The sequence below is a fragment of the Nematolebias whitei genome, chromosome 15 (genome assembly GCF_014905685.2).
Source record: "Nematolebias whitei isolate Nwh7 chromosome 15, NemWhi1, whole genome shotgun sequence".
Classification (NCBI taxonomy): Eukaryota; Metazoa; Chordata; class Actinopteri; order Cyprinodontiformes; family Rivulidae; genus Nematolebias; species Nematolebias whitei.
Window position 1 is genome coordinate 43,569,124 of NC_056512.1, and position 25,519 is coordinate 43,594,642.

At 40.5% G+C, this 25,519-nt stretch overlaps 2 protein-coding genes across 2 annotated transcripts; both read right to left on the minus strand.

Moving 5' to 3' along the window:
- Positions 1-664: 664 nt before the first annotated feature.
- eftud2 (elongation factor Tu GTP binding domain containing 2) lies at positions 665-17,434 on the minus strand. The gene is made up of 28 exons (XM_037689238.1): positions 17,245-17,434; positions 16,011-16,116; positions 15,764-15,923; positions 15,236-15,314; positions 15,035-15,110; positions 14,785-14,850; positions 14,667-14,702; positions 14,471-14,561; positions 14,158-14,240; positions 13,910-14,076; positions 12,294-12,418; positions 12,152-12,215; positions 11,994-12,084; positions 11,758-11,893; positions 9,205-9,332; positions 8,883-9,076; positions 8,686-8,797; positions 8,471-8,611; positions 8,271-8,372; positions 7,120-7,202; positions 6,707-6,793; positions 5,881-6,007; positions 3,736-3,823; positions 3,480-3,598; positions 3,170-3,264; positions 2,023-2,176; positions 962-1,069; positions 665-884 (listed from the first exon to the last, which is right to left on the minus strand). The coding sequence occupies exons 2-28, from the start codon at positions 16,113-16,115 to the stop codon at positions 789-791; spliced, it is 2,913 nt and encodes a 970-aa protein (XP_037545166.1). The 5' UTR covers position 16,116; positions 17,245-17,434; the 3' UTR covers positions 665-788.
- A 3,496-nt stretch (positions 17,435-20,930) lies between these two features.
- On the minus strand, positions 20,931-24,763 carry phospho1 (phosphoethanolamine/phosphocholine phosphatase 1). The gene is made up of 3 exons (XM_037689253.1): positions 24,628-24,763; positions 22,968-23,008; positions 20,931-22,080 (listed from the first exon to the last, which is right to left on the minus strand). Exon 3 carries the CDS (start codon positions 22,037-22,039, stop codon positions 21,278-21,280), a length of 762 nt encoding a protein of 253 aa, XP_037545181.1. The 5' UTR covers positions 22,040-22,080; positions 22,968-23,008; positions 24,628-24,763; the 3' UTR covers positions 20,931-21,277.
- Positions 24,764-25,519: the final 756 nt, after the last annotated feature.

Genomic DNA, 25,519 nt, shown 5'->3' on the forward strand with positions numbered 1-25,519 from the left:
GGCCCGATTTGGCCCCCGGGCCACCAGTTGAACAGCTCTGATCCAAAACAAAACCACTCAGCCATCATTAAATTTTGTAGATCCAAAATTCAACATTAAATTCTTATTTTTAACTAAAAAAAATTCTGCAAAATAATAATTTTTGTAACAATAGTTCCCAAAAGTTTCTACCTTTGACCATCAAAATAAGAGCGCACACGGTCCCTTATATTACACAAAAACTCGACAGGCGTAGAAAAAGTTGGGAGCAACTTCAACTTCAGGTTTTTGTGCATTTGACCAAGTTTGTTTTTTTTGGTAACAGTTAATTCAGATAATTTTAAAACAGTTTGTTGTAGTTTTGTAGATCTTCTCCACTTAAATAAAAAAATAGTTCAAGACAAAAACAACGACTTTATTTTGGAGCTGAAGACGTCTCCTCTGTCGTTTCATGGCCCAATCGTCAGGAACGACAATAATTATAATAATTTATGACAATAAATGCAAAGCAACAAAGATCTTTTTGAATTAAAACCTTTTTTTTTATTCATACATCAGAACAAACTTGTTTTTTTTTTATTCAAACCCATTTTATTCTACAAAAACAAATATTTTGTACATATAAAAATAAAAAATACAAAAGAAACAAACGCATGAACTGTTTTAACTGATAACATCTGTTCTGTAGCGGAAGGAGCAAATTACAAAGACGGCAAATTAAAACGCGACAGTTTTATTTTTTACGTGGTGAACCCAAATATCAGCTGTAAATTCCAGCGGAGGAGGTTTCGGCTGCGGTAAATGTCGCCTCAGATGGGATAATTCAGCACCGCGTCTTGTTTGGACAGAACCAACAACATGGGATCGTCGAAGAACTTGCTGATGCTCACGTCTTCACTCAGACCCTGCACGGCAACAAACACGCTCAGGTTGAGAAAACATCAGCGTCGTTTAGAAAAAAGAAACGGGCGGGGAAGCTCACCTTGCGTCTTCTGGTCTTGATCATGAACTCTCTGGCCAGGTGAGGGGCGGGTTGGGGCTCAAGAGGCCGGATCACGATGCTTCTGTCCAGGGGGTCACCGGGTACGATCTTAGAGGACGATCAGAACAGAGACGCCGTTAGTTTTCAACCGCTGACCCTCAGAGCCACGACATGAAACAACAAACGGCGACGACACGCGGAGCGACTTGGACCTTTCATTTCACGAGCGATTCAGTACGGTCCTCCTGTTGCTAATTTATGCTACTTCTATTTCCGTCTTAGAAGAGTAAGATATTAAAAAAAAGGTTAAGAAACCTTTTGTTAGGTGGATAATAATAGGTGCTGCCTCCTACTTGGCAGTGCCCAATACGTTTGGTTGACGTTAAACTTCAGAAATAATCTCGGACAGTATAAGAAATGCCGTTAATACAGAAGAACCTAAATCAGTCGGCTTTAATTTAGCTCATCTCCGTAGGATTACAACAAGAAACTTTCCAGTGTGAGCATAAATAATTCATGTCCAGTTTCATGTCACACACTTTCATTCTCACCTCACGGGGATAAAGCATTAGTTTGGATGATAAAACTTAAATTGCTTGGAAGGGAAAATATGTAACATTTGCTCGCAGATCAACGTCGTTGCAGTGAAATATTAACTTAACCTAAGTGGAGCTAATTTCCCCTGACACGGCTCTGCGGAGAGCAGACACAAACACGTCAGAAAGAGCAGACAGGCGGGCTAACGAATATTAAAAAGTAATGACTCAACACTCCACTGTGCTCTGGATCAAAAGCGGTTTAAGCGAAGTGGCAGACGTGCGCACGAGGTTGGCCACTTAAAGAGTGTGAAACCGAGCGGGGAAACGTGCTGCAGTATCCATGCGAGTAAGTGAGCGCACGAGCGACACGAGATCAGTCTGTCGCTTGACGCTTCCTGCTCACGCTGCATCTCAAACATCGGGGAGTTCTTGGAAACATACGTTCACAAAAACTGTAAATACTTGGTGATATTTTAACGTTTATCGTTGACGCTTTGAGCACGCGTGCGTCCACGTTCTTACCTGCCAGTGGTGGAAGACGGAGAGAGCAAAGGCCTGACCCTGAGTGTGGGTGCGCAGGTCGGTCTCAAAGCCAAAAGAGTCTATAGCCGGGATAAAAGCTTTAATTGTGTAAAGAGGAGAACCAGGGATGGGAGCATCCTGCGTGACATGACCCCTGTTGGATTAAAAACACCACGTTTAAACATTAAACACGTCTTTTGAAGAACTGTCTGAATTTGTTATGAATGAAGATTCTGAAATCTGTAGAGTATATGAGGTGAAGTTTTTGGGTGTCATCATTGATGATAAATTATCATGGAAACAACATATAAATTCTGTTAAAATGAAAATATTAAAATCTATCGCAATATTTTATAGAGTTAAGTATCTACTGAATGACAAAGCATTGTATTTGATGTATAATACAATTGTTGTGCCACATTTGATTTATTGTGTTAATGTTTGGGGAAAAGCATGTAAATCAATTACAAAGTCTATTTTTATTTTGCAGAAAAGAGTTGTAAGAATTATCAAGGGTAAACATTATTATCATCCATCGAGTATATTATTTTGTCAAATGAAGTTGTTGAAGTTCCCTGATTTGGTGGATTATACCATTTTGTCATTCATGTATAGAGCTCATAATAATACATTGCCTTCTAATATCCAAATGCATTGTGTAAAAAGAGCTAGTAATTATAATCTTAAGGGGAAAGATGTTTTTGTTAAACCGCAATTCAGAACCAGTTTGAAGGGAAGATCTACCCTAATTCAGGGTGTTGGACTGTGGAACGACTTGGAGTTAGATGTTAAGGAAGCTAAATCAATCTCGGTATTAAAGAAAATGGTAAAAATTCAATTGCTAAAAAAATATATATGAATGTATTTCATGAAAAATGTTGGATATTTGAAATATTACTTGAGTTATTTACTTGTTTCTGATAATTTTCTGAATATGTTTGTTTGAATGGTTTATTAGATAAATAAGGAGCAGATTCAATAAGATTTTTTCTTCATCTGCTACCTTTCATTTTATATTTATAATTGTTTTCTAATTACATATATGTTAATTGATATGTATTTTATTTTGTTATGAAATGAATAAAAAAAAAAAAAAAAAAAAAAAAACGGTCTGAATTAAAGTTTGCGCTGGGACTGACGGACGAACCTCCTCCGAGCCAGCACGGTGTAGACCGCAGACACACAATCAGCTGGAGCCTGGACCTCTACAAAGTAATAGGGCTCCATCAACCTCGGCGTGGCCTGGAATGTGAAGCAGAGTCAAAATGATCACGGTACTCTCGTGCGCAGCTGTTCGTGATGACAGCTGCGAGGCAAAAAAGGTTTAAAAAAAAAAAAAAAGTTTGATAAAAAACAAGCAGCGTGTGAGCAAAACGTGAAACTGAATCAAAACCTGTGGATCGCAGTGAAAGCTGAAGGGTTTAAAGCAGGTAAGGTGCTGGGAAGACTGGGCTCACCATGAGGAAAGCGGAGTACACCACCCTCCTGGCTGTAGGGATGACCTGACCCCCTCCTCTGTGAAGAGGCTCCTGAGCGATCACAGCATCCAGGATCTTAAACTTCACATTTCTAATGGCTGAAAGCAGAAAAAACACTCAAAAACGTTTTCCTTTCCTCGCATGCGCAACGTCTGCACCAACCAACACTTTGGTGTGGAGAAGCTAGAAGACTCGAGGTTTGTTTTCAGCAACCAGATGAGATGTAAAGACGTACGCTCATCACAAAGAGGCCCCTCCCTGGTGCCCCACTGGAAGCCCTGAACGATGCTGTCTTTGACAGAACCCAGCAGCGCCTTGTCCACCTGCGCAACAAACACTCTCCAGTTAAACACTTCAATCTGCTGCTTAAACAGACACAACCATTATTTTAACACATATTTAACTTATGACGTAATTAAGCGTCAAACGTACGGATTTAAAGCAATAAGCAAAGATGCATTTCTCATATATTTACAAAAAATCAGCAGCCATTTTACTCGTTTGCCGATATAAAAGGAAAAAAACAAAACAAGAACTAAAACAGACAGAACGATGTCATTTAACACTTAAATTAATGACTTTTTGTCATTTTTTATGTTTCCAAATGAAAACAAAGTTAGTCTTCAGGAACGTTTAACAAATTCATGGCCAAGTATTGAATCGGATCAATGACTGAATGGAAAAGAAATGAGCAACAAGGTGAACGAGGATCGCTTCAGTTTACAAAAGAACAATTCTCAGTTTCCAGCAGGATTACAAAAATCACCCAACATTATTTTATTCCAGTCTGTTAGTAAACAAGTAACTAAAGTTCAGTTAACTTTGTTATCTGCAGCAGACTGAGTCTGTTCTGACAACTGCAGGCACGTTTTACAACATCCTCACCATAAAGAAATATTAGAGTTAATCACATTTAAGTAATTCCAACTAATGTAACATGATTGATGATAAAGAATTTGTGCAGTCTGACCGTACAACACAAATCAAAAGCTACTGTTGCACCCAGAGGTTGGGCTACAACTGCGAAGGTTTGAACTCTCCATTTCAGAGGATCTTCCTCCCAGACTCTCATCGAGGTGGCAGCTTCTGTTTCTCCTCCCCCGTTCTTCCTGCTCTGCTCTCTGTGTGTCTGAAGCGCCTGGGTCACATCTCCCGAACATAAATTAAGAAGATTATGGATTTGGTATCGTGGGCGTTCAACTATTGATAAGATTTTTTCATCAAAACGACAAGGTCCTGGGGTGTCCAGCTGAGACTCACGCTGTGGGGTACGTCATGGATTCGTGGGGAGTGTGGCAGATGATGTGCATCACAGTCCTGTCTCAGGAGGATGTTGAAGACGTTTACATATTTGGATTTATGATCGCAGGGTCTCTGCTTTTTGGCATCGGCGGGGCTCTTGTTTTATCGACTTTTGAAAAAAGACATCGGGAGCAGTTTCGGCCATGGAAAAGCTCCCGAGTCAGTGTGAAGGTCTGGTCCTCGCTGTGGGAACTTTAAATCGTCTGGTCTACGAGCTTAACCGTAAGGTGGAGGCGATTGAGAATCGCAGACCACCTGCGGCTTCTGGGACTCGTCAGTGTGGTGGGTTCGACCTTGAAGGAGACCCACAGCGTGGATCAGTGGAATGGAATCCCACAATTAGGCCCTTTCAGAACCAGAACGCCCAGATGGGACTCAAGGCTGACGAAACAACAAAAATCAAGCTTATCTGAATCAGACTCCCGACGGCCTCGGAGACGTGCTGACTATCAAATTTCTCCTGGGACATGAGTACCCAAGGACAAAAGCTTCATCTATCGATAAGCTCCAAAATTCACGGTTGAAACCCGGGCCTTTGTGTAAAAAAGTTGCTTTTCTCTGCAAAAAGAAGCTGAGAACTTTTTTAATGATTTTTTTTTTAATTAAAAGCTTTGTTTGAAAAATGCTAAAGAGCTCAAACCACAACGAGCGTCGTCCATTTTTAGAATGGAAAAACAGGAAGGAGAGACAGCCCATGTCACATCAAGGGGCCTCCCTCCCATTTTTCTTAAAGAGACACGCTGCTCGCTCCCTCACTATCCATCCTTCGATTCAAACTGTCTTATACTGCCATGCAGTGGTCAAAAAAGGTACTACACACAAAACAAATCAACCAACATTTCTGCTTAAATTTGACAATAATTACTAATTACTGTCAAATTTCAAACAATATTATCGTTTATCACAATAATTTCTGAAACAATTAATCGCCCAGCAAAATTTGTTATCGTGACAGGCCTAGATGGCACAAAAAAGCCCAGAAAGACTGAATTTTTAGAACATGACCCTTTTCAGTTAAATAAACTTCAGAATGCTTCAGCAGTTTATCCAGTTTTTCAGTTTGGGTGCATTAACCCACCTCTGAAGGCAGCGTATCATCTACGAGGATGTTTGGCCCTGTTGTGTCGGGTCCGAAGGCCCAAATGGACCTGGCAGCCAGCAGATCCCAGTCGTATTTTGTCTGGAAAAACTCTCCAAGCTTCTTCCTGTTAAACAAATCAGGACAGTCACAATATGGGAGGAGGCGAGCTCTGCGCGTCAGCTGGAACGTTAGAGATTTTGTTATTTGGGGGACAAAGGGGTTAATGGAAGAAGAGGGTGTGTGTGTGAAGTGTGTGTGTGAAGTGTGTGTGTGAAGTGTGTGTGTGAAGTGTGTGTGTGGCGTTGCAGCTTCATGCTGCCACAACTGGGTCCAGATGGCCTCGCAGATAGGAAGCTTCTCTCCAGCAAAACGTGCAATCAAGCATGCTTTCCATACAAGAGGAAAGTGCATGTCTGCTCTGAGTGCTTAATTTAATTACAGGCAGAAAATGAATCAATGTGCCAAGGTGAGTCAACTTAATGAGGTGTTTGTGGTCATGTGCGGCTGCAGATCACAACTTGATGCATGTCAGAGAAATGCGCACACGCACACAAAGAGCTGCACTTTTTCAGTCTGGAGGTTTCCTATAATTATCTGCTTTTAGAGCATTTAATTAATGAGCCAATCCTCATTCATGAATGTCTGCGCATTCATCTCTGCAAAGGAAGAAATGAGGGAAAACGGTCAGAGAGGAAGGAAAGTGGAGAAATTATTAAGCCGACATCAAAGTTAAATGTGCCCGTCCGACATGAAAGGCACACTAAATCACGTCTGTTAATTAGGAAGACGGATTTAATGCAGAGCGGATCAGTTCGTTCATCACCTGTTCCACGTGATCTGCACCACCTCGTTCTCTATGTCCTCGGCAAGTCCCTTCTCCAGGGGCTCGGCAATCATCGTGATCTTATTCCTGTCAATCACACAATATGTCAATCACTCGATGCACGTTCGAAAGAAGCTCAGCTGGAGGGAAGGACAGAATCAGAACCTCCTCCTACACAACACAGACAGACTTGGAGCTGCTGAGTAGCATTAAATATCCTGTAATGTTTGCTCAGATTCTACAGTTTTCACTGTTTGTCTCCTCAGATAAATAATGTTATTAAATTGCTTTTTATTTACATCAATGTTTCTGCGCAGTGTCCTGAGGTGACTTCTGTTGCGAGTCGGTGCTATATAAATAAACTGAACTGAATTGTCCGGATAAAAACTTGAAAAAACAAACCAACAACTCACTTTTTGTTGGGCGTCTCAGCAAAACACTTGAGTGATGACGTCTCCACCACCGTTTCACAAAAAGTCACAACTGGATCAGCAACCTGCAAGGAAACGAACAAGCAGCTTGATCTGCGAACAATGGATTTAAGCATTTATTATTATTATTATTATTTAATGGGTAGGTAAAAATCTTTATTGCATTATAGTGTTTGAAAGAGAAGCTGAAGATAAAACAATTTCTTCTGCAGACCTAAACTAGAACCAGAAATTTTTCATTTTTTATTTCTAATTGTGTTCTTTTAATTCCCAATGGGGAAATTTTTCCCATTGCACATGTGAAGCAGAGAGCTGCCAGCCAAGGCTTCCAGGGAGCAGCTGGGGGGGTTAAGTGCCTTGCTCATGGGCCCAGATTGGGGCAAATGAGGGTGGAGGCAGGTGTGGGCGTTTCACTTTTTCCATCCACATTTTGAGGTTGTTGGTACCGGGAGTTGAACCTGCAATCTTCCGATCACAGGCCCACCCTCTCTAGCCTCTGCGCCACCACTCCCCATACTTTCTGTAAAAACTGATCATGAATGCTGAAGGACTTCGCTGAAATGTGTTTAAGAATTTTTAAAACAAGCTGGACAAAAGCCAAAATGAGCAAAATAGCTAAAAGCCTAAAATCAGCAAAAAGGCTGCTAAAAAAAATCTAAAAACAGTAAAACCATTTGTAGCTAAAATAAGTAAAACTGGCACTGAAGGCTAAAATTAGCAATTGCAGCCCAAAGCTAATTGTAACAAAACTAAATCAAAGCTAAAACTGGCATGATAGCAGCTAAAGGCTCAACGGAGCACAAGAAAAAGCGAAATAAAAAGATTAAGAACGGTGAAAAAGTTTTCAGAGAACGACGTTTTTAAATGAATTGAAGAGATCTGAATGTTTTCTTTGTGGAAATCTTTTGTAAAAGTACATTTTGTGAGACTTTTTGTTTATTTGGACGTGTGCAGACACAGTGGGAATGTTGGTAGAAGGACGATCAGCTGCGAGGTCAAAGACAAAGATGACTCCTCTGACTGACAATTATTTTTACTGCCTTTCAGTATAAATGTAGTTGATGCGATTTACAGATGTGTTGCTTTATTCACTCGTAAGTAATCGTACAGTTACAAAGAGCAACTTCACTTACTTTAATGTCGATCTCAGAGTACATCTTCCGTAAATCGTGCATGACACAGTCCAGGTAGAGCTCCCCTGTTCCCAGGATGACGTGCTCTCCAGACTCCTCAACCTGAAGGACAAACCGAACTTTCACACCCAAAACACGGAACGAATAAAACAAACGTTTAGTTACTGGAGCGGCCGAGCTGGCCCAGGCTGGGGACGTACCTTAGTGGTGAGGGAAGGATAGCTCTTGTTCACCTTCCTCAGTCCATCCAACATTTTTGGCAGCTCTGACGGGTTAACGGGCTCCACTGCGATTTTAATTACCGACGCTGTGTTGAACTTCAAAGGCCTGAAAATTTGAGCCTGGAAAAGGTTTTGTTTTTTACTTTGGGTTATATTGCTAAAGACGCAAGAGCCGTTTCTTTCACTGATCTCACCTCTTCGTTCCCTCTGGGCTCCGTGATTGTGGCCGTCTTCACGATCGGCTGGTCACAGCCTTCAATCAGCACCCAGTTGCCCGCGGGCACTCGGTTCACCTCGATCTGGTATCTTAAATAGTGTTCGATACGATAGATTTGACTAAACCATCAGCAGTTTGTGGCTCCACTGAAGGTGAATAAAACTGGACGCGTACCTGGCAACAGAAATCCAGAGACGACCCACGGTGCAAACCTGAGAGTCCTCCTCGTCTTCCAGCGAGTAGTTCTCTCCGAGCACTTTCACCGGCTGACCTGCCTGAATGGTGCCGCTCAGCACCCGGCCGAACGCATGGAACTGCACCCCGTCCTCCGTGCTGTACATCTTTGTGGTGTGGCACATCAACGGACCCTGCGGACGAGGAATATGAAGAAAAAACAAGGAGCTGGGTGACAAAGAAAGCCTCACGACTTCTTTATTCAATGAATCTTTTGGGTTTAATTTGCAGCCGTGAGCAGTTTAACCACAGCTGTGCTCACATCTGGATCGCACTCTGACATGACCTCTCCCAGTTCTGAGTCAAGACCTCCAGTGTAGGTGTGCTCTATCTTAGTCTTAGCGCCATCTTGTGGTGAAGGGACGTGTTGCACACACATGTCCACCAGGCCTGCAGAAAACACAGAAACTGTCAGGTCATGAGGCAAATTACAGAAAGTGCAACAAGATGACCAGCTATCTTCACATTATGATTGATTTTATGGTCTGTTCAAGTCAAATTAACTTTATTTATAAAACACTTTTAAAACAGCAGCTGCTACCAAAGTGCTTAACAATAAAAAAACAAACAATGGAAGTAATTTAATGGAAAAGTTGAAAATAAAAGTAATCATAGTACTGAAAATCTATTAAAAGTAGGGCTGCAACAACGAATCGATTGAAATCGATGATTGAAAGCGTTGGCAACGAATTCCATTATCGATTCGTTGTGTCACGCGATTAAGCGTCTTTCACGGCGCTGCAGAGCCGTTTCGTTCACCTGCAGTTCATTGTCAACGCTGCTGACTGAATAAAGCTCGAAAAAATAACAAAAACTCTGCAGCTCGAGTTGAAGAGAGCGAGGGGGGGAGGAGGAAGCAGAGCAGAGTCGCTGTTTTCAAAGGAAATTAAATAAATTTTACAAATGACCGACGCAGAGAAAACTGCTCGACCCAAGTCCTCCAAAGTGTGGGAGCTCTTCACAAAGATAAAAACTGAGAAACATGCAGCTTTGAAAAGTGACGACACGACACGGGAGAACCACGGAGATAAACGTAAACATGTCGGAGTCACGAGGAGGAGGAAGGAGCTGCAGCTGATACAACTCTTCATGTGTTGCAGGTGAGTCTCTACAATTTAACACTTTGTTCTGTTTCAAGAGAGAAAACGTAACGTCAGTCTAACCATCTGTCGATGGTTGAAGACGAAGGCTTCACTACAATGATCCACACTTTTAATCCAGGTTACAATAATCCACACTTTTAATCCAGGTTACAATAATCCACACTTTTAATCCAGGTTACAATAATCCACACTTTTAATCCAGGTTACACTCTTCCCTCAATGACACATTTTACAAAGTAGCTACATATTGTGCAGGTATAAAGTACACATTTGTATATACTTTTGTGTACATTTATTTTTAAAAACTATTTGACTAACTTTTATTTTTTATTATTCAATATTTTACTAACAGAATAGTCAAATAGCAACCTGTTTTTTTGTGCGAATTGCTATATCAGTCAAACGTTGTTTGTTTGTTTTTTTTTTTTAAATGTGACTTGACTTTTTGCCGATTCGTTGATTAATCGAAAAAATAATCGACCGATGAATCGATTATTGAAATAATCGTTAGTTGCAGCCCTAATTAAAAGCATCAAAAGAAAAACCATAAAAACACAGAACAATAAAATACTAAATCAAATCACACGGTGTTAAAAGTCTGAAAACAGGTGTGTTTTTAAAAGAGGTTTAAAAACAGGAAGTGGCGTGGCCTGTCTAATGTTGAGGGGCAGATTGTTCCAAAGTTTAGGGTCCACGACTGAAAAATCCCGATCTCTGAGCCTCGACCTGGTTTTAGGTAAAAGCAGCTGATCAGATGATCTCAGTACTCGAGAAGGAACATATGGTGGAAGTAGCTCAGAGAGGTATGAGGGTGCAAGTCCATTTAGGCACAAAGGTCAACAGAAGAATTTTAAACTCAATTCCGACATGCACAGAGAGCAAGTGAAGGGAGGACAAAACTGGTGAAATATGCTCAAATTTACAAGTTCTGGTTAAGAGCCGAGCTGAAGACGTGAAATGGAGATATGACTGGTAAAGCGTGTTACAGTAATCTAGTCAGGTTGAAATGAAGGCATGGACTATTTTTTCAAGGTCAGATGAGGTCAACCCTGACTTAAGCTTATCTATCTGCCTTAAGTGGAAGAAGCTTTTCTGTAGAACAGAGTTGATTTGTTTATTAAACTTAAAATCAGAGTCTAAAACCATCTCAAGGTTTGTAACAGACTTAAGATCTGTTAGTAGATCTAGGGCTCAACACAATCACTTCAGTTTTCTGGTCATTAAAACTTAAGAAATTTGAAACCATCATGCTTATCATGCACCATGCTTCCTTGGGATAGACCCCAAAAGAAGCAGATAAGGGTGAAAACAAAATGTGTCCAAGAATCGAGCCCTGTGGAACTCCACAGGAAAGAGGCACCGAAGCAGATACACCATTACCAACAATAACACAAAATCTTCTGTCACTCAGAAAAGAACGAAACCATTCTAATGCTAAAAGCAAACTATGTTTAATAATTTAATACTTTTTTTTCTACTGAGAAGTCAAATTTTGGTTTTACAGGAATTAAAATGATAATAAAAAAAAATCTAAGTCAAGACATGAACATAGCCACAAATATTCTAAATCGTTAAAAAAAAAAGGTAACATAAAACCAATTTTTTTTTTAGGTAAATGAAGATCTTCCAGTCAATTTTGAACACAAATAAAACAAAAATTATATAAAAATAAAGATATTTCGAGTGTAACTAAAATAGAAATCAAGCCATACCAGTGAACTCCCCAAAGAAGCGGTTACAGACCAGTCGAAGCAGAGGTCTGATGTTCAGTTTCAGTTCCTCTTTGGTCAGGTGGATCCCAAGCTCATCCAGAACTCTGGGGAGAGATGTGTCCACGTCCCCGACCACCTGGACACAAACAGGATTTAGGGAAGGATTACACACTGAGCAGGTTTGGCAGTTTCATCCGTTATGTTGCATTTGCTAAAGAAAGTAAGGCGTGGTAAACCTGTGAGAGGATCTTGTAGAGAGGCTCCAGGACAAATTCCACAAAGCTGCGCTGAGAGTTACTGCTAGGGGCTTTTTTGGTGAACTTGCGACTAAACACAAGAAAAAACAAGTAAGTAAAGAGAACTTTAATGTTGCAGAAAAAGACTGGCTACTCACGTTTTTGGGTTAAAGTAAATGTCCCCCCAGAGCCGCTTTGCAAACTCGTTGTAGTTAATATCGCCTACAGACGCAAACAGGAGACAGCGTTAGGTCGGTGTCGTGAAAACGACTGTCGTCACGACAGACGGGTCCAGCTCACCGTAGGTGTCGGAGTAGATCTTTGCGAATGATCCCAGGGTGAAACAGATGCTGTACTGAGAGCTGGCAAAGCAAACGTTTCCGAGGAGAGGAGACACCACCAAGTTCTCGTCCGTGGAATACGTGCTGAAAAGGAAGAGATGCCCGGTCACCAAGCAGACTCTTCACAGCGACTCAGAGCTTTCAGACGTCAGAGTCAGAGATTCTTTATTGTCATTCGCACCTCATGTGGTACATGTGGTGGAGCAAAATTATTATTAGACGTCCAACGTGTTCACAAATCGAGTTATCTGAATGTCCAAACTAACATCTTGGTGCCTTTTATTAAAAAAAAAAACGCGTTCAGGTTGTGAAAAACACAAAAATAAACTTGAAGCACACAAAATAAGAGCCGAGCAGTAAAAGTTTGGGAACTTTTATATTATTTTTTTTTACCAGGCAAACCTAAGAACACAAACCTCTTTTACAACAGAGACCTGAGCCTGAAGGCAGCATAATAACATTTATTGGACTGTGGGAGGAAACCGGGCGCAAACACGAGGAGAACATGCAAACTCCACTCAGAAAAACCCAAGCACACCCGGAGAACTTCTTGCTGTGAGACAACAGTGCTAAGTAACCAGTAATCCACTGGGGTTCCTAAAGCTTTAATCGTCTTGAGCTCCGATCTCGTTAAAAGTTTAGTAAAAATTGAACCAACGAAAACCCAACAGCAGAAAACATTTTCAGCAACATTACGTGCAAAGAGAACAGAAAGTAACCGACTCTACAGAATGAACATGTTTCCCTCTTTAAGGCATGACGACTGCACCACGATTCACCAGGCACATAAACTGAAAGGACGCTTCAGGAAGCTTCTTTTTTTACATTACGGACAGAGGTAGAATAATAATCTTACATCCCAAATACACCGTGTGTTACTAGGCCTGTCACGTAAAATTTTACTGGGCGATTAATTTTCTCAGGAATTATTGCGATAAACGATAAAATTGTTTGAAATTTGACAATAACTAGTAATTATTGTCAAATTTAAGAAGTAATGTTTGTTAATTTGTTGTGTGTGTAATACCTTTTTTCGATGGCAGTATAAAACCGTTTGAACCGAAGGATGGATAGTGAGGGAGCGAGCAGCGCGTCTCTAAGAAAAATGGGAGGGAGGCCCCTTGACTTGACATGGGTTGTCCCTCCTTCCTTTTTTTCTGTTCTCAAAATGGCGGATGTTCGGTGTATTTTGATCTCTTTAGCATTTTTCACACGAAGCTTTTAATAAAAATAAAATAAATCAGAAAACAAGTTCTCAGCTTCTTTTTGCAGAGAAAATCTTTTTGGACAAAGGCACAAGTTTCAACCGTGAATTTTGGAGATTCAACAAGACGGAGGTTTTTTCCCCGAGGTTGGCCTGTTAGCTTAGCTCGTAGCTTAGCAAAAGTGACCCGAACGCCATTTTTTGAACAGTTTGAAGAAGCAATAGATCATATCTAAAAAGATCAATAAACATTTTCTGTCTGCCGTTTCACCTGATGTTTTTTCCCTTTCAAATTGAATTGTTTGTACATTATTATACAATAACATTTCAGCTTCTCTAAACAATAAAACAAGCCAGATTTTTCAAATTACCTGAGCAAACCATTGACCTCATCCACAATGTGGCGGAGCTTGTAATAAGCGTCCGTTGGAGGCAATTTGAGCTCAACGATGAGCCGATCCACCTTGTTGATGCAGATAGTGATGGCCATGCGCTCCTGAACGGCGTGTTTGATCAGACGCTCGGTGTTGAGCATCACCTGAACAGGAAAAAATCTGTGTCAAGTGAATGAATTAAGAGCATCGACACAAGGGCAGGGAAAAAGTTGAAGGCAACTCACTCCTTCTGCTGCATCAATGAAAAGGACAACCCCATCGGAGATCCTCATGCTGGATGTGACCTCATCAGAGAAGTTCACGTGGCCTTTCAGGAAAATGAACATCTGAAGTCACTTTTTTGGTCTTTCATTGCACAATATACAATCCAAGTGAATAGCAACATAAACCATCAAACTCTGTATACATCCAAGTTGCCCATCTGCTCCTACTCCTAATCAGATTGTGTGATGTTACAAAATGGCCAGACAAGAAGATTAGAGGACAAGGTTGGACAGTTGAAGACATGGGTCGTTGCAAAACAACACACAAACACACCTGGGGTATCCATGATGTTGAAAAGGTAAGATTTTCCTCTAGAGTCAGGCAGGACCATCGTGACAGGAGTGCTTTTGATGCCAACCCCCCTCTATAGAAATATAAACCACACACAATCAAGAAAGCACAATCACAGGAGGAACTGAAACTGAGTGAATCACTTTTCATGGTTCCAACGTTTGATCTCACCACTCACCTCCTGCTCTGTAAAAAGGATGTCTGTATACCGGAGCTGAAAAAGTTCAAAATTACATCGGTCATCGTTACTTTAAATATAAAATGTTAATACCTTGAATTAGTGTTAACACACTCACATCAGCATCATCTCTTTTTCTGATTTCTGGGTGTGTCTGCTCAATCAGGCAATCCACAAAACAGGTCTGAATGAGAAAAAAACAAACCGTTATTAGATTCAGTGAGCTGTTGATGAGTCTACAGCACGGTCATGTCAGAAGCCTACATTCAAACTATTCAAACATGTCTTCTCGGGGAGAATGGCCAGGACATGACCCAACTAGGAATACAAAGTAATGAGCGTAAAACAGAGGCGGCAATAATACCAACCTTGCCATGATGAAGGTGACCACAGAGGGTGATGTTACGAATCAGCTCAGGACTGTCCATCAGATCTGCAAGAAATCTATTAAAAAAAGGAGATTAAAACGATGTCACAACCTAAAAACACACACCAGTCAACTGGATTAGCATCATTTTGTCAATATTTCTACAGAACTTAACCTCCAGGTTTAAACACAGGGTACTCACTCCATTTCATAAACGGTGGCCGGTAACTCCTGTTCCATCAACGTGAACTGTTTGTGCCTCACAGGCTTAATGATGGGCTCTAAATTGTATAAACAGAAAACAATACAAACATTAAGGTGTGTTAAAAAACACAGAGCACTGGAATTAATCTGCTAACACTTTTTATTGTATTACTTCTACATAGAAAACAGTATCCTACATGCATAAGCGGCAGTTTACAAATTAAGCTGAAGAACCGAGTTAGATTGAAAAAGAAAATATTATTTGCTAATTACATGGAACAGAAATGTCATTAAAGAAAGAACTGACAGCACATGTTGGGAAAGCAGCGCTGGAGTAAATGGATTAAACAAACTCAGTTCAGGACTGGTTTTAAAAGTAATGTTAGCTCTGCAGAAATGCAGAACCAGTTTTCAAAGTCAAAACTATAGTAGGTTTGTGATTTTGACAAATCATTTCTTTAATTCACAGATCAACCCAACTCTACAACATTATAAATTTGCATATCAACATTTAAATGTCTCTCACCTGTGAGAGGTTGTGTGTCTTCTTCCTGAACAATAGTTTCCACCTCCGGTCCATAAACCTCCTCTGCTGTGGGATAGTACTTCTTGTCCTCATGCAGGACCACTTCCATGCCAGGGACATCCTCATCAGCATCTGCAGGCTCGTCATCATCTTCATCACCCTGTACAAAGTAAATACCAGGATTATACATGGGACAATAATTTAAAAATATAACGGTGCAAGGCTGTGTAGTATGCTTGTAGAATACCTCATCTACATCTTTGTCCTCTGCATCCAGTTCATCGTCGTCATCTTCAGAGTCCAGCTCTGGACCAATGTAGTTCCCAAACTCATCGTACAAATCAGCCTCCATCCTATATAAATGCACATGAGATAACAAGTAGTAATTCTATGTTTTTGTTTTACTAAAAACAAAATCAGCAGAAGAGAGTAGAGTCACCACCTTCCTTCCTTCCACCACCAACCGAGTGGTGAAGGCTGCACAGAAGTCTGTCGGAGTAGGCCTCCCCACCATCACAGACATCTACACCTCCAGATGCAGGAAGAGGGCCACCTGCATCATGAAGGACCCCACTCACCCAGCACGCACACTTTTTGCCCCACTCCCCTCAGGAAGGAGGTTAAGGAGCATTAAGTGTAGAACCACTAGACTGAGGAACAGCTTCTACCCTGAGGCTGTTAGACTCATGAATCTCTAACTAGAATAATCACTGTGAAAAACCATATGTTGCTGCTGATCTGTTTCATGTTGCTGCTGATCTGTTTCAATGTTGATGTGTTCATGCGTGCACATCTGCTCACAGACTCATGTTCATGTTTGTGCTGATGTTCAATGTTTTATGTTATGAGTGCTTAGTGTATATTTAGTTGATGTTTTTCTTAGTTCATATCTTAGATGTTATTACTGTTTTTCTTATACATTTTATTGTTGGATGTAACTGGGACCCTGTGTACATAATTTCGCTCCACCACATGTACCACATGAGGTGCGAATGACAATAAAGAACCTCTGACTCTGAGAAGAGTCAAACAAATTTAACCTTTAAGAAATTAAGCCAGTAAGATGATGAATCTATATATACATGATTCATTCACATTTAATTTAGCAGTCAAACACGTGCATTTGTGGTATAAATCCAGCTACAACTCTTTGTAATTTTATGCACCTCAGCAGAATATTTTCTATGCTTTTAATAGTAATGTTAGCACAAAAGCTAATGCTAACCCTGAACGTCGCACAGACTTAAGTACTTTCGAACTAATTCGTATTTTCATTCACTGAAAATAAAGGAAACTGAAAACTTTAATAGAAATGGAAAATGCTTTTCTTGAGTTAATATTTTACCAAAAACAAGGATGCTAGCATGCTAACAGGGAACGAAACGGACTGCACGCAACGTCAGAGTTACGTTGTTTTTGTTCACACTTTCCAGCTTACTTTTTAGCACAAAGCTATTACTTATATGTTGCTGAACACGTACCTTTAATATGAGATGAAACTGAAGAATAAATATAAAATCCAAATGATAAAAAGCTGATGTTACAATGAGCAAATATTCATTCATATAACGCCATGCGCATGAGATGACACAGGCGGGTGGCCGACTTTCTTCTTCTATTGATATATTTAGGACATTCTTCTTCTATGGTTTTTATTTGGAGATCTGTCTCCCCCTGTCGGACAAACGCATCACTGTCACTAACCCTCTGGTATTCTGTTAGGGTTAGTTCATTCATTCAACCTTTATTTAGAGAGGTAAATCCCATTGTCTCAATGAGACTACCTGGATAAATAAAGGGTAAATGATAAAAATTAAAAAAATTAAAAAAAAAACAGATCGTCTTTTATTTTTTTACAAATAAGATGACAAAAAAAAGTAACAAAAACAGCAAGATTACAAGGCGAATGCAGAAAACTAAAAACAGGTACATGTCTGCGTTGGTCCCCGACAGGAGTCCAACAGATTCTTAAAGCCACTTAAAGGTCAAGGTCGAGAGCTTCAGATCTTTTTGCAAAATATTCCAAGAAACAGGAGCGGAGTAGGAGAAGTTCCTTTTGTCTAGTTCAGTCCTCACTGAGGGAACACTGCAGGTAATAATGTCCTGAGAGCGCACGCTGTAGCTGCACTCACGTAGAGACATGTAGGATATATATATATTCTAACATTATTTTTGCTACTTACTAAAGGTTGTATCCTTCCTTCCTTAAATATATAACTTTATTAATGGCATTTATAATGTACGTGAATGTATTCGTTCAGTGCCCTGAGATTACTTCTGTTGTGAATGGACACTATATAAATAAACTTAATTGAATTGAAATTGAACTGAATATTAAAGGTTGCTGGTGGAAAGCAGATCCTGCTCCCCAGTTAACTCAGATGCCTAATTAAGGCTTCTACCAACATAAAATAATTCAGCTGCGTGTGAAATAACAACAGACATATAGCAAGTATAACAAATATATAGTTTTGAACCTCCATTTGGTGCCCTAAAAGATGCATAAATTCCTCCATTTTAAAAGACAAAATATCTCAAACATTTGAAATTTGTAGTTACCTTTTGTAACAACTAGATGGCAATGCACATTTGCTTTCGGGATATATTATGTTCAACGTTAACTTTGAATAAGTTTATGCCTGCAGAACTTGTGCAGAACTGATGGTGAACAAACTGATGCAACGAAGTGACCTAACATCATTTCAAACAAACACATTTTAACCTACATTACTGTGCAGAGTCTTTTGTCGTTTCTAGTTAGTTATGAAGGATTTTGAAGGTTCTTTGAATACATTTCTTAGACCTTAGCTGGTTTTTAATGAATGTTCTCCCCAACTCTTGTACTGACAAGATATTGCACAAAATGTGCTTTAAGAAAGTTCAAGCTGTGGACAATAGGGCTAAAAGAGCGTCAGTCCTAAAAGCAGACAATCCACATCCGTCCATTATCTTTACCCGCTTCTTCCATTTCAGGTCACGGAGGTCACTGGTGTCCATATCCAGCAGTCACTGTGCGAGAGGCGGGGGACACCCTGGACAGATCGAAAGCATCCTCAGAAATCTAGAAGTTTAGTCCAGAGCACCTGAGATTTAAAGAACAAAATCTGCACTATCAAGATCTGAGGAATTCATCATCCTTTAACTGATCATGTCAAGTTTTCAGCAAATAAATATTTGGGAATCAACTTCTTTGTGCTAAAATGTTATTTTTTTGTTTGTCAAACTGTTATCCTTGATCATATTCATACACTCAACTAAACAAATGGAAACAAATCATGGCTGCAGGTAACAAAGTGCCAAAAGATACGATTTAAAATGACTTTAATCATTCAAGCATAAAAATGCTCAAAGAACTGTTTGATCTGTTATCTGACTTGTCTTTTGTTATCAACATTAATCCACTCTTGAGTGAAAAAGCAGCCATACAAAAAAAAAAAAAAGATAAAAAAATACCAGAAAGACTGCCTGAAAAAAGTTGACATTTTGAAAGATTACAAGAAGGGCTAGCTCAGGGGTCCGCAACCTGCGGCTCTGGAGCCACATGTGGCGCTTTGGTGCCTCTGCAGCGGCTCTTTCAGGCTTTGATCAAAACCAAAATAAAACTGAATTTTAGTTTAATTATTGGCAACAATGAAAATGGCAAGTTTTATCAGATTTCCTGTCATTTTCAAATATGTGAAGAATAGTACAAATACATGGCATAAAACATCATGCTAGCGGTTTGTTAGCCACTTTAAGTCAACTTCCAGTCTCTCAGCGTGATCCTTCTCTCAAAACCTTGAGAATGTTTTGGAATATCTTTAAGACAAGTTGCTGAGAAGGAATATTTGATGATTCGAAGAATAAAAGACAAAAGATCAAAGTCAAAATAATGTTTTTTTTTCTTTAAAAATTTAATTAGCTATCCAACAAACTGACCTGCTCTCTATAACTTTATGCTTTAAGTAAAATACTGAATTCTTCAGCAATTAAGAGAACTGCAGAGTTCTGTGATTTAATAGTTTAAAATTATATATTTTTTTCTTTCTTTACATGAATCTGGTCTTATCTTTTGTATTAAAATATAAAAATATCAATAAATGATAATAATAGACATTTTTCATTTTATAATATCACCCCCACTGGCTGAAAAAGCCATCTCCAACAAACTAGTGGCCCATGAGCCACCAGTTGACGCAGTTGGAGCAGGTTTTGCAGCTCCGGACATCGTAATTAATAAGCGAAGTGGCAAAAATGTTTATTTTTATCGCAAAGGTAGCCCCTGGTCTAGCTGCTTGAAGCAAAGGGTAAAGAATGAAGAGATGACTTATGTTTTTTCATAATCTTTGTAGGGAAAAATAAAGTAATTACAGCTGGGCTTCCTATAAAATGGCTCCATGAATTACAAGTTTAAAGTGGATTTTGTTTTAATAATTCAGTCACAGACGGTGTTTCAGGTTATGGCTTTATTCCTGCTGGTGCGTTTTATTTTATTTTATTTTTCATTTTGTAGGACAAAGATAGTAAGAACAAAAACGGAAACAAGTTACAGGAACAAATCGTGACACACAAACACACACATTGGTAATACAAACTGTTAAACTGATTAAAAACATTGAATACATTGAATTGTTTAAATGCACATCAGGTCGCTGTTATCACTTTTGTGGAACTAGAAGTTATAATTTATTAATCGGTTCATTTGAAAAAGTGTTTTTTCAGGAAATCACTCAATAATATTATCAAGGAGCTCCTAACGATAATCTTTTAACATCCTGCAAAAGTAAATACAAGAACTTCTGCATTAGCCTGTAACGTGCAAAACGATACATTTATGGTCTCATTAAATCCTCTACAAGTCTTTGTGACTCCAGGGTTTGTTTAACTTTTAAAACATTAACTTTAGGTTGAGTTGACACTTCCTCTTTAGACCACGAGGGTTTTATGATCCAGGTCAGACGACCTGTAACCGAAACACTGGATAGAGGAGTGACACACACACAGAAGGGCTGCGTGTTAGAAAAACTTGACGTGCGATATTTAATGCTGCACGATAAACATCTCATGGTGTTTCTGAGCAGGACACCTTATCCCCAGTTGCTCCCCGGGTGCTTTCCACAGCTGCACACTGCACCACCTGGTGGTGGAAGGGTTAAATGCAGAGAACCAATTTCACCATTTTATGGGAACATAAATGATGACAACACATACACATTATTATTATTATTATTATTATTATAAACCCGAGTTCTCTTCCGTCACGGCTCTCATGTAAACCAGGTGTGGGGCTCAAGGGGAGTCTTGTTGGACTCACCGAATGTATCAAACATGCAGAACATGAACACACGGTACTTTAAATATATTTGTCGAGGACTTATTGCAGATGTTGCGCTCCCTGATGTTACGATGATAATTCTTGATATATCGTCAGCCCTGACATGAACTTTATTGCCTTGAACATTAAATTTCTGACAATTTTACCTGAGATTATGGCCTAAAGTTACCGGCTGGACTCACCCCCCCCCGACCCACTCTCTACTCTGCCAAATGTTTCCGGAGGCGCGCCATCACCTCCTCTGCGTTGACCCACGGCACCGTCACCGCTTTGAACACCCCAGGTGTGGCTTCGTGGGTCTCCGTGATCAGCTGGTGCATGGGGAAGTGCTTTCTCGGGAAGGCCACATCATGGGTGCCAAGGAAGAGCGTCGGGCAGAAGTCGTTGGCCCCGTCCCCGACGTAGAAGACCCTCTGGTAGGGGCGACCGCGCTCCTGCGTCCTGCGCGCCACGTAGTCCCTGACGACCGCCTGCTTGCACATGTTGACGGGGCACCTCTGGCAGTCGTGGGAGTGGAAGGGCCGCAGGATCAGCCGCCCGTTCCTGTTGAAGGTGGCCTGGTTGGTGAAGATCCGGTGGAAGAGCTGGCGGACCCCGGCGCGTCGGAGCCACGAATCGATGAAGAAGGTGTTGGAGTCGGACACCAGCACCACCTCGAAGTCCTGCCGCATGCGGAGGAACTGGAAGAGGTTGAGCATCCCGGGGGTGGCGGGGATCTTCTCCATGACGCCGCGCAGGTCGCTCTCAGTGACGCCCTGCTCCGACAGGTAGCCCAGCACGCGCTGCATGTACTCGTTGTAGCGGCCGGGCTCGTAGGTGTCCTTCAGCCAGCTGGGCAGGTGCTGACCCGGGGCGGTCTGCACCACCATGTCATCGCTGGTTTCGTCTACGATGGTCTCGTCAAAGTCAAAGAAGATGAGGAAGCGCTTGTCTGAGGAGATGTGAGCCGAACGGGAGGCCATGGTGACCTCTGACCTCCGGGACCTGTGGGGTTCCTCCTTGCCTGGGGGGTGAGGTGGGACAAAACAGCAGTTGAAGACTGGCACAAGAAATGTTGTCAGTTACATCTGCACACCCCCAGTGCACAAGATCAGAAGGTGACTCAAACACCAGACAGCTGAGAAGTTGGGTGGCAGCAAATAAAACCAAGTTAAGAGAAAAATAAAACCATGAAAAGTATTTTTAATGTACAACTGCAAAGTAAAGCCAGACGAATAGATTCATAAAGAGACGTAATCCGCTCAATACTCTTTCAAGTCGATTGTAAATGTCCTCAATTGAAAACGACACGTCGTGTTTATTTACTGAAACAACCAAAGTGACTGAAACAGGTCAAACAGTAAATTTTCCTCTCTAGCAGAGGTTTAATTGAACCCTGATGGTGCTGCACCACCCTGCTTGATCACTTGTATTTCCGCTTGGCCGTCGTCTTATTCAGTCTTTCTTTTGATCGTTTTTGTTCAGCAGCAGATTTACTCATATTTTCACCTGAAAGTCTTCCCTGAGATTCTACGCTTGTCCATTCCTGCCATACGTTCACCTATAGCCAGCCTAATCACATGACTCACGCTGGATGTTGGCGGATTCACCCAAAGGCTTTGTTTACATTGAGTGCAGACCTGCAGGTCCAATTTGCAGATCAACAAACCTGGAAAACTAACCCAGGAGAACCACTTTATGTTTGGTTTCATTATTTGCAGAGCACCTTTAACAAGTAGCCCAGAGCAGGCGTCTTTCAGCTGGTGTATGATTTATTTATTTTTTTTAAAAGGTCTGCAATTACAAAACAAGTGAAAGAACGAAAGTCATCATGAAGCACGAGCGCATAAAACAGGGAGTGAAGTCTGCAAAACGATCAACGATAGACACATGATCGTACGTCATGCATACCGTAGATTTCTTCTCTTGACCTGAATCAACCAAAGTTGAGCCTGAAAGATAAAAATAAATCAAATAAAAAAAACATTCCAGTTATGAGAAATCAGAACAGAAAGCATCATGTGGAGTTACACTTTAATTACACATTTAAAAATCAGGCCCAAAGGTCAATTAAAAACCTTTTCATAATCTAATTATATACATTTATATACTTAATTAGGCATATTCTCAAAGGACTGTTGTTAAAAACAAAAGCTGTACACATGGATTAAAGCAGAAAAAATATACAGGTTTCTCAAAGGTTTTCATGTAAAGAGCAGTATACTGTGTACATGACCTTAGTAAAAGTACACAGTATCGTGTTCTCTAATGAAGTGTTGAAGCTAAGAAAACTTTAACCTGCTGCATCAAGATCATTCTGAAGGAAGCGACGGGCTTTAACTCTTCTAGTTTATATATATATATATATATATATATATATATATATATATATATATAGCACAGAAAGTCCTTTGAAGAGTATAAATTAACTTAGACAGATTTCTACCCTAAAATGATTAATTAATTCAAAGGGATTATATTTACAGGATTTCAGCTCATGTATTAATTTAATACTATTTATTTTCATATTTGATCACTTATTAAATTACATTTATCACAGTGATCAAGTTTAGCTCATCCAAACAGCCTCCAAATATATGAAGTTATTGTTAAAACAATGTGTAGAACTAATTTTTAAAAAAATATTTATGATGAAACACCTTGAAAAACTTTCACAGAGAAATTTATGAGTTTTGAGGAAAAAATACACACATCTCTATAATCTGAGGTATTTAAATATTAATATTATTATGGTTTACAAATGCAAAAGCAGCAGAAACTGCCTCTTAAACGCTCAACAGGCTGCGCGCTCCCGCGGCGGCGCACATCGTCTCTCTCAGACCCGGATTTCGGTCACGCGCGCGTGTTGCACATGATTACTATCTGAACACATTACCATTTAATACAAAGTTATATAGAGGTCCCGGGAGGTGGCGCGGTGCGGGAGGAGGGTAAGCTCAGGTATCTCCCCCCGGCTGCTGATTGGTCACGTGTCAAGAAGTTTAATAATTTATTACGTCATCATCTTCACGGAGGGGCGACCGGTTCTGTTCGGGTAGCGGAGTGTCCTCTGCTGCTCTCACCTGAGCTCACCGTGAGTCAGCCATCAGGCCCCGCCCTGCTCTGCTCTGATTGGCTCACGCTGAGGCTCCGCTTCTCGTCATTGGCTGAAAGCAGCGTCAGTTTAATTCTGGTCATTTTCAGATTTAATGGCTTTAAAAGAACAAAACGACCCCCCCCCCCTCTCCCCCCTCCTCATTTTTTACTGATGACGAAAATCTGTCGCGGCGATGGCGAATAATCCACAACTGTTAATCTGCAGAAAAGAGATTTTTAATAAAATACTAATAGAATAGGGTTAATGAGCGTTAATCTGTTGGTAATTAAGGTTTGCACACAAGAAATAGAAATCCTTGTAGGTTAAGATGTTCTCTGAAATGATCTGCTAACCTGATTCATCCTAGACCAAAAACAAACAAACAAAAAAAAAACACACACAGTGAAACAAAAAAAATCATTTAAAGATTTTGGTTTTAAAATCATAAAGTTAATAGAAGTTTAAATGCATCACCGGCGGTGGTTCGGGTCCCGGAGTCCGTCAGGTCCGATCCGGTCTGTAGTCCACCGGCCGGCGGGTCGCGGACTCTTTTATGTACCGCTCCAAACGCGCCGTGAACGCGCCCTGCGCTCTCAGGTCCGCCCACTGCGCGCGCTCACGACACCTTCTCTGGAGGAGAGAAAGAAAAAGACACGACCCAAAGAAAATGTTCTTGTTCCTGAGTAAATCTAGAGAACTGTCGTGCACGTTTCAGTATTTGTTCTCTGATCAGAACCAGAACCAGAACCAAGTGAAGGCTCTGCAGGAGAAACGAGCTACTCCCATTTGAATCTGTCACGTGATGATGCTCAGCTACTACCACACCAAACTTTAGCTCAATATTTGTAAAACTCAGAGTTACCAGTTTGGGGTTTCCTTCAATTAGGCTCACTCTTTAATTAATTATGTACATTCAGGGATTATTGGGAGATATTTTGCTAACACTACAGACACCAGTGGCGGCTCTAGAGGGCAGTTTATATGCTACTGGAAAAGAGATTATAATCTCAGTGGATTTCTTCCTGGTAAAATAAAAGGTTAAAATATTTAAATAAAAATAAATATTGGGGAAAAAAAAATCTCAGCATTTGTATTTTTTATGTTAAAAGTCTGCAGAGCTTCAGTCTCAATCCTAACTGATTTAGACCACCACACACCCCCCACTCCCACCCACACACACATCAAAACGGTTTTACCTGTCAATCAGACCTGTAGAAGACAAGACCCCTCCCCCAATCCTTCAAAGTGGATGCTGGGGCGGCAGGTAACACACAAAGTGTATCTGATTCATTAAAAAATAGAAGTTATAATAAATTTTGTGATAATGAATTTGACTCCCTTTTCAAAAACCATGCCAAGTCTCCCC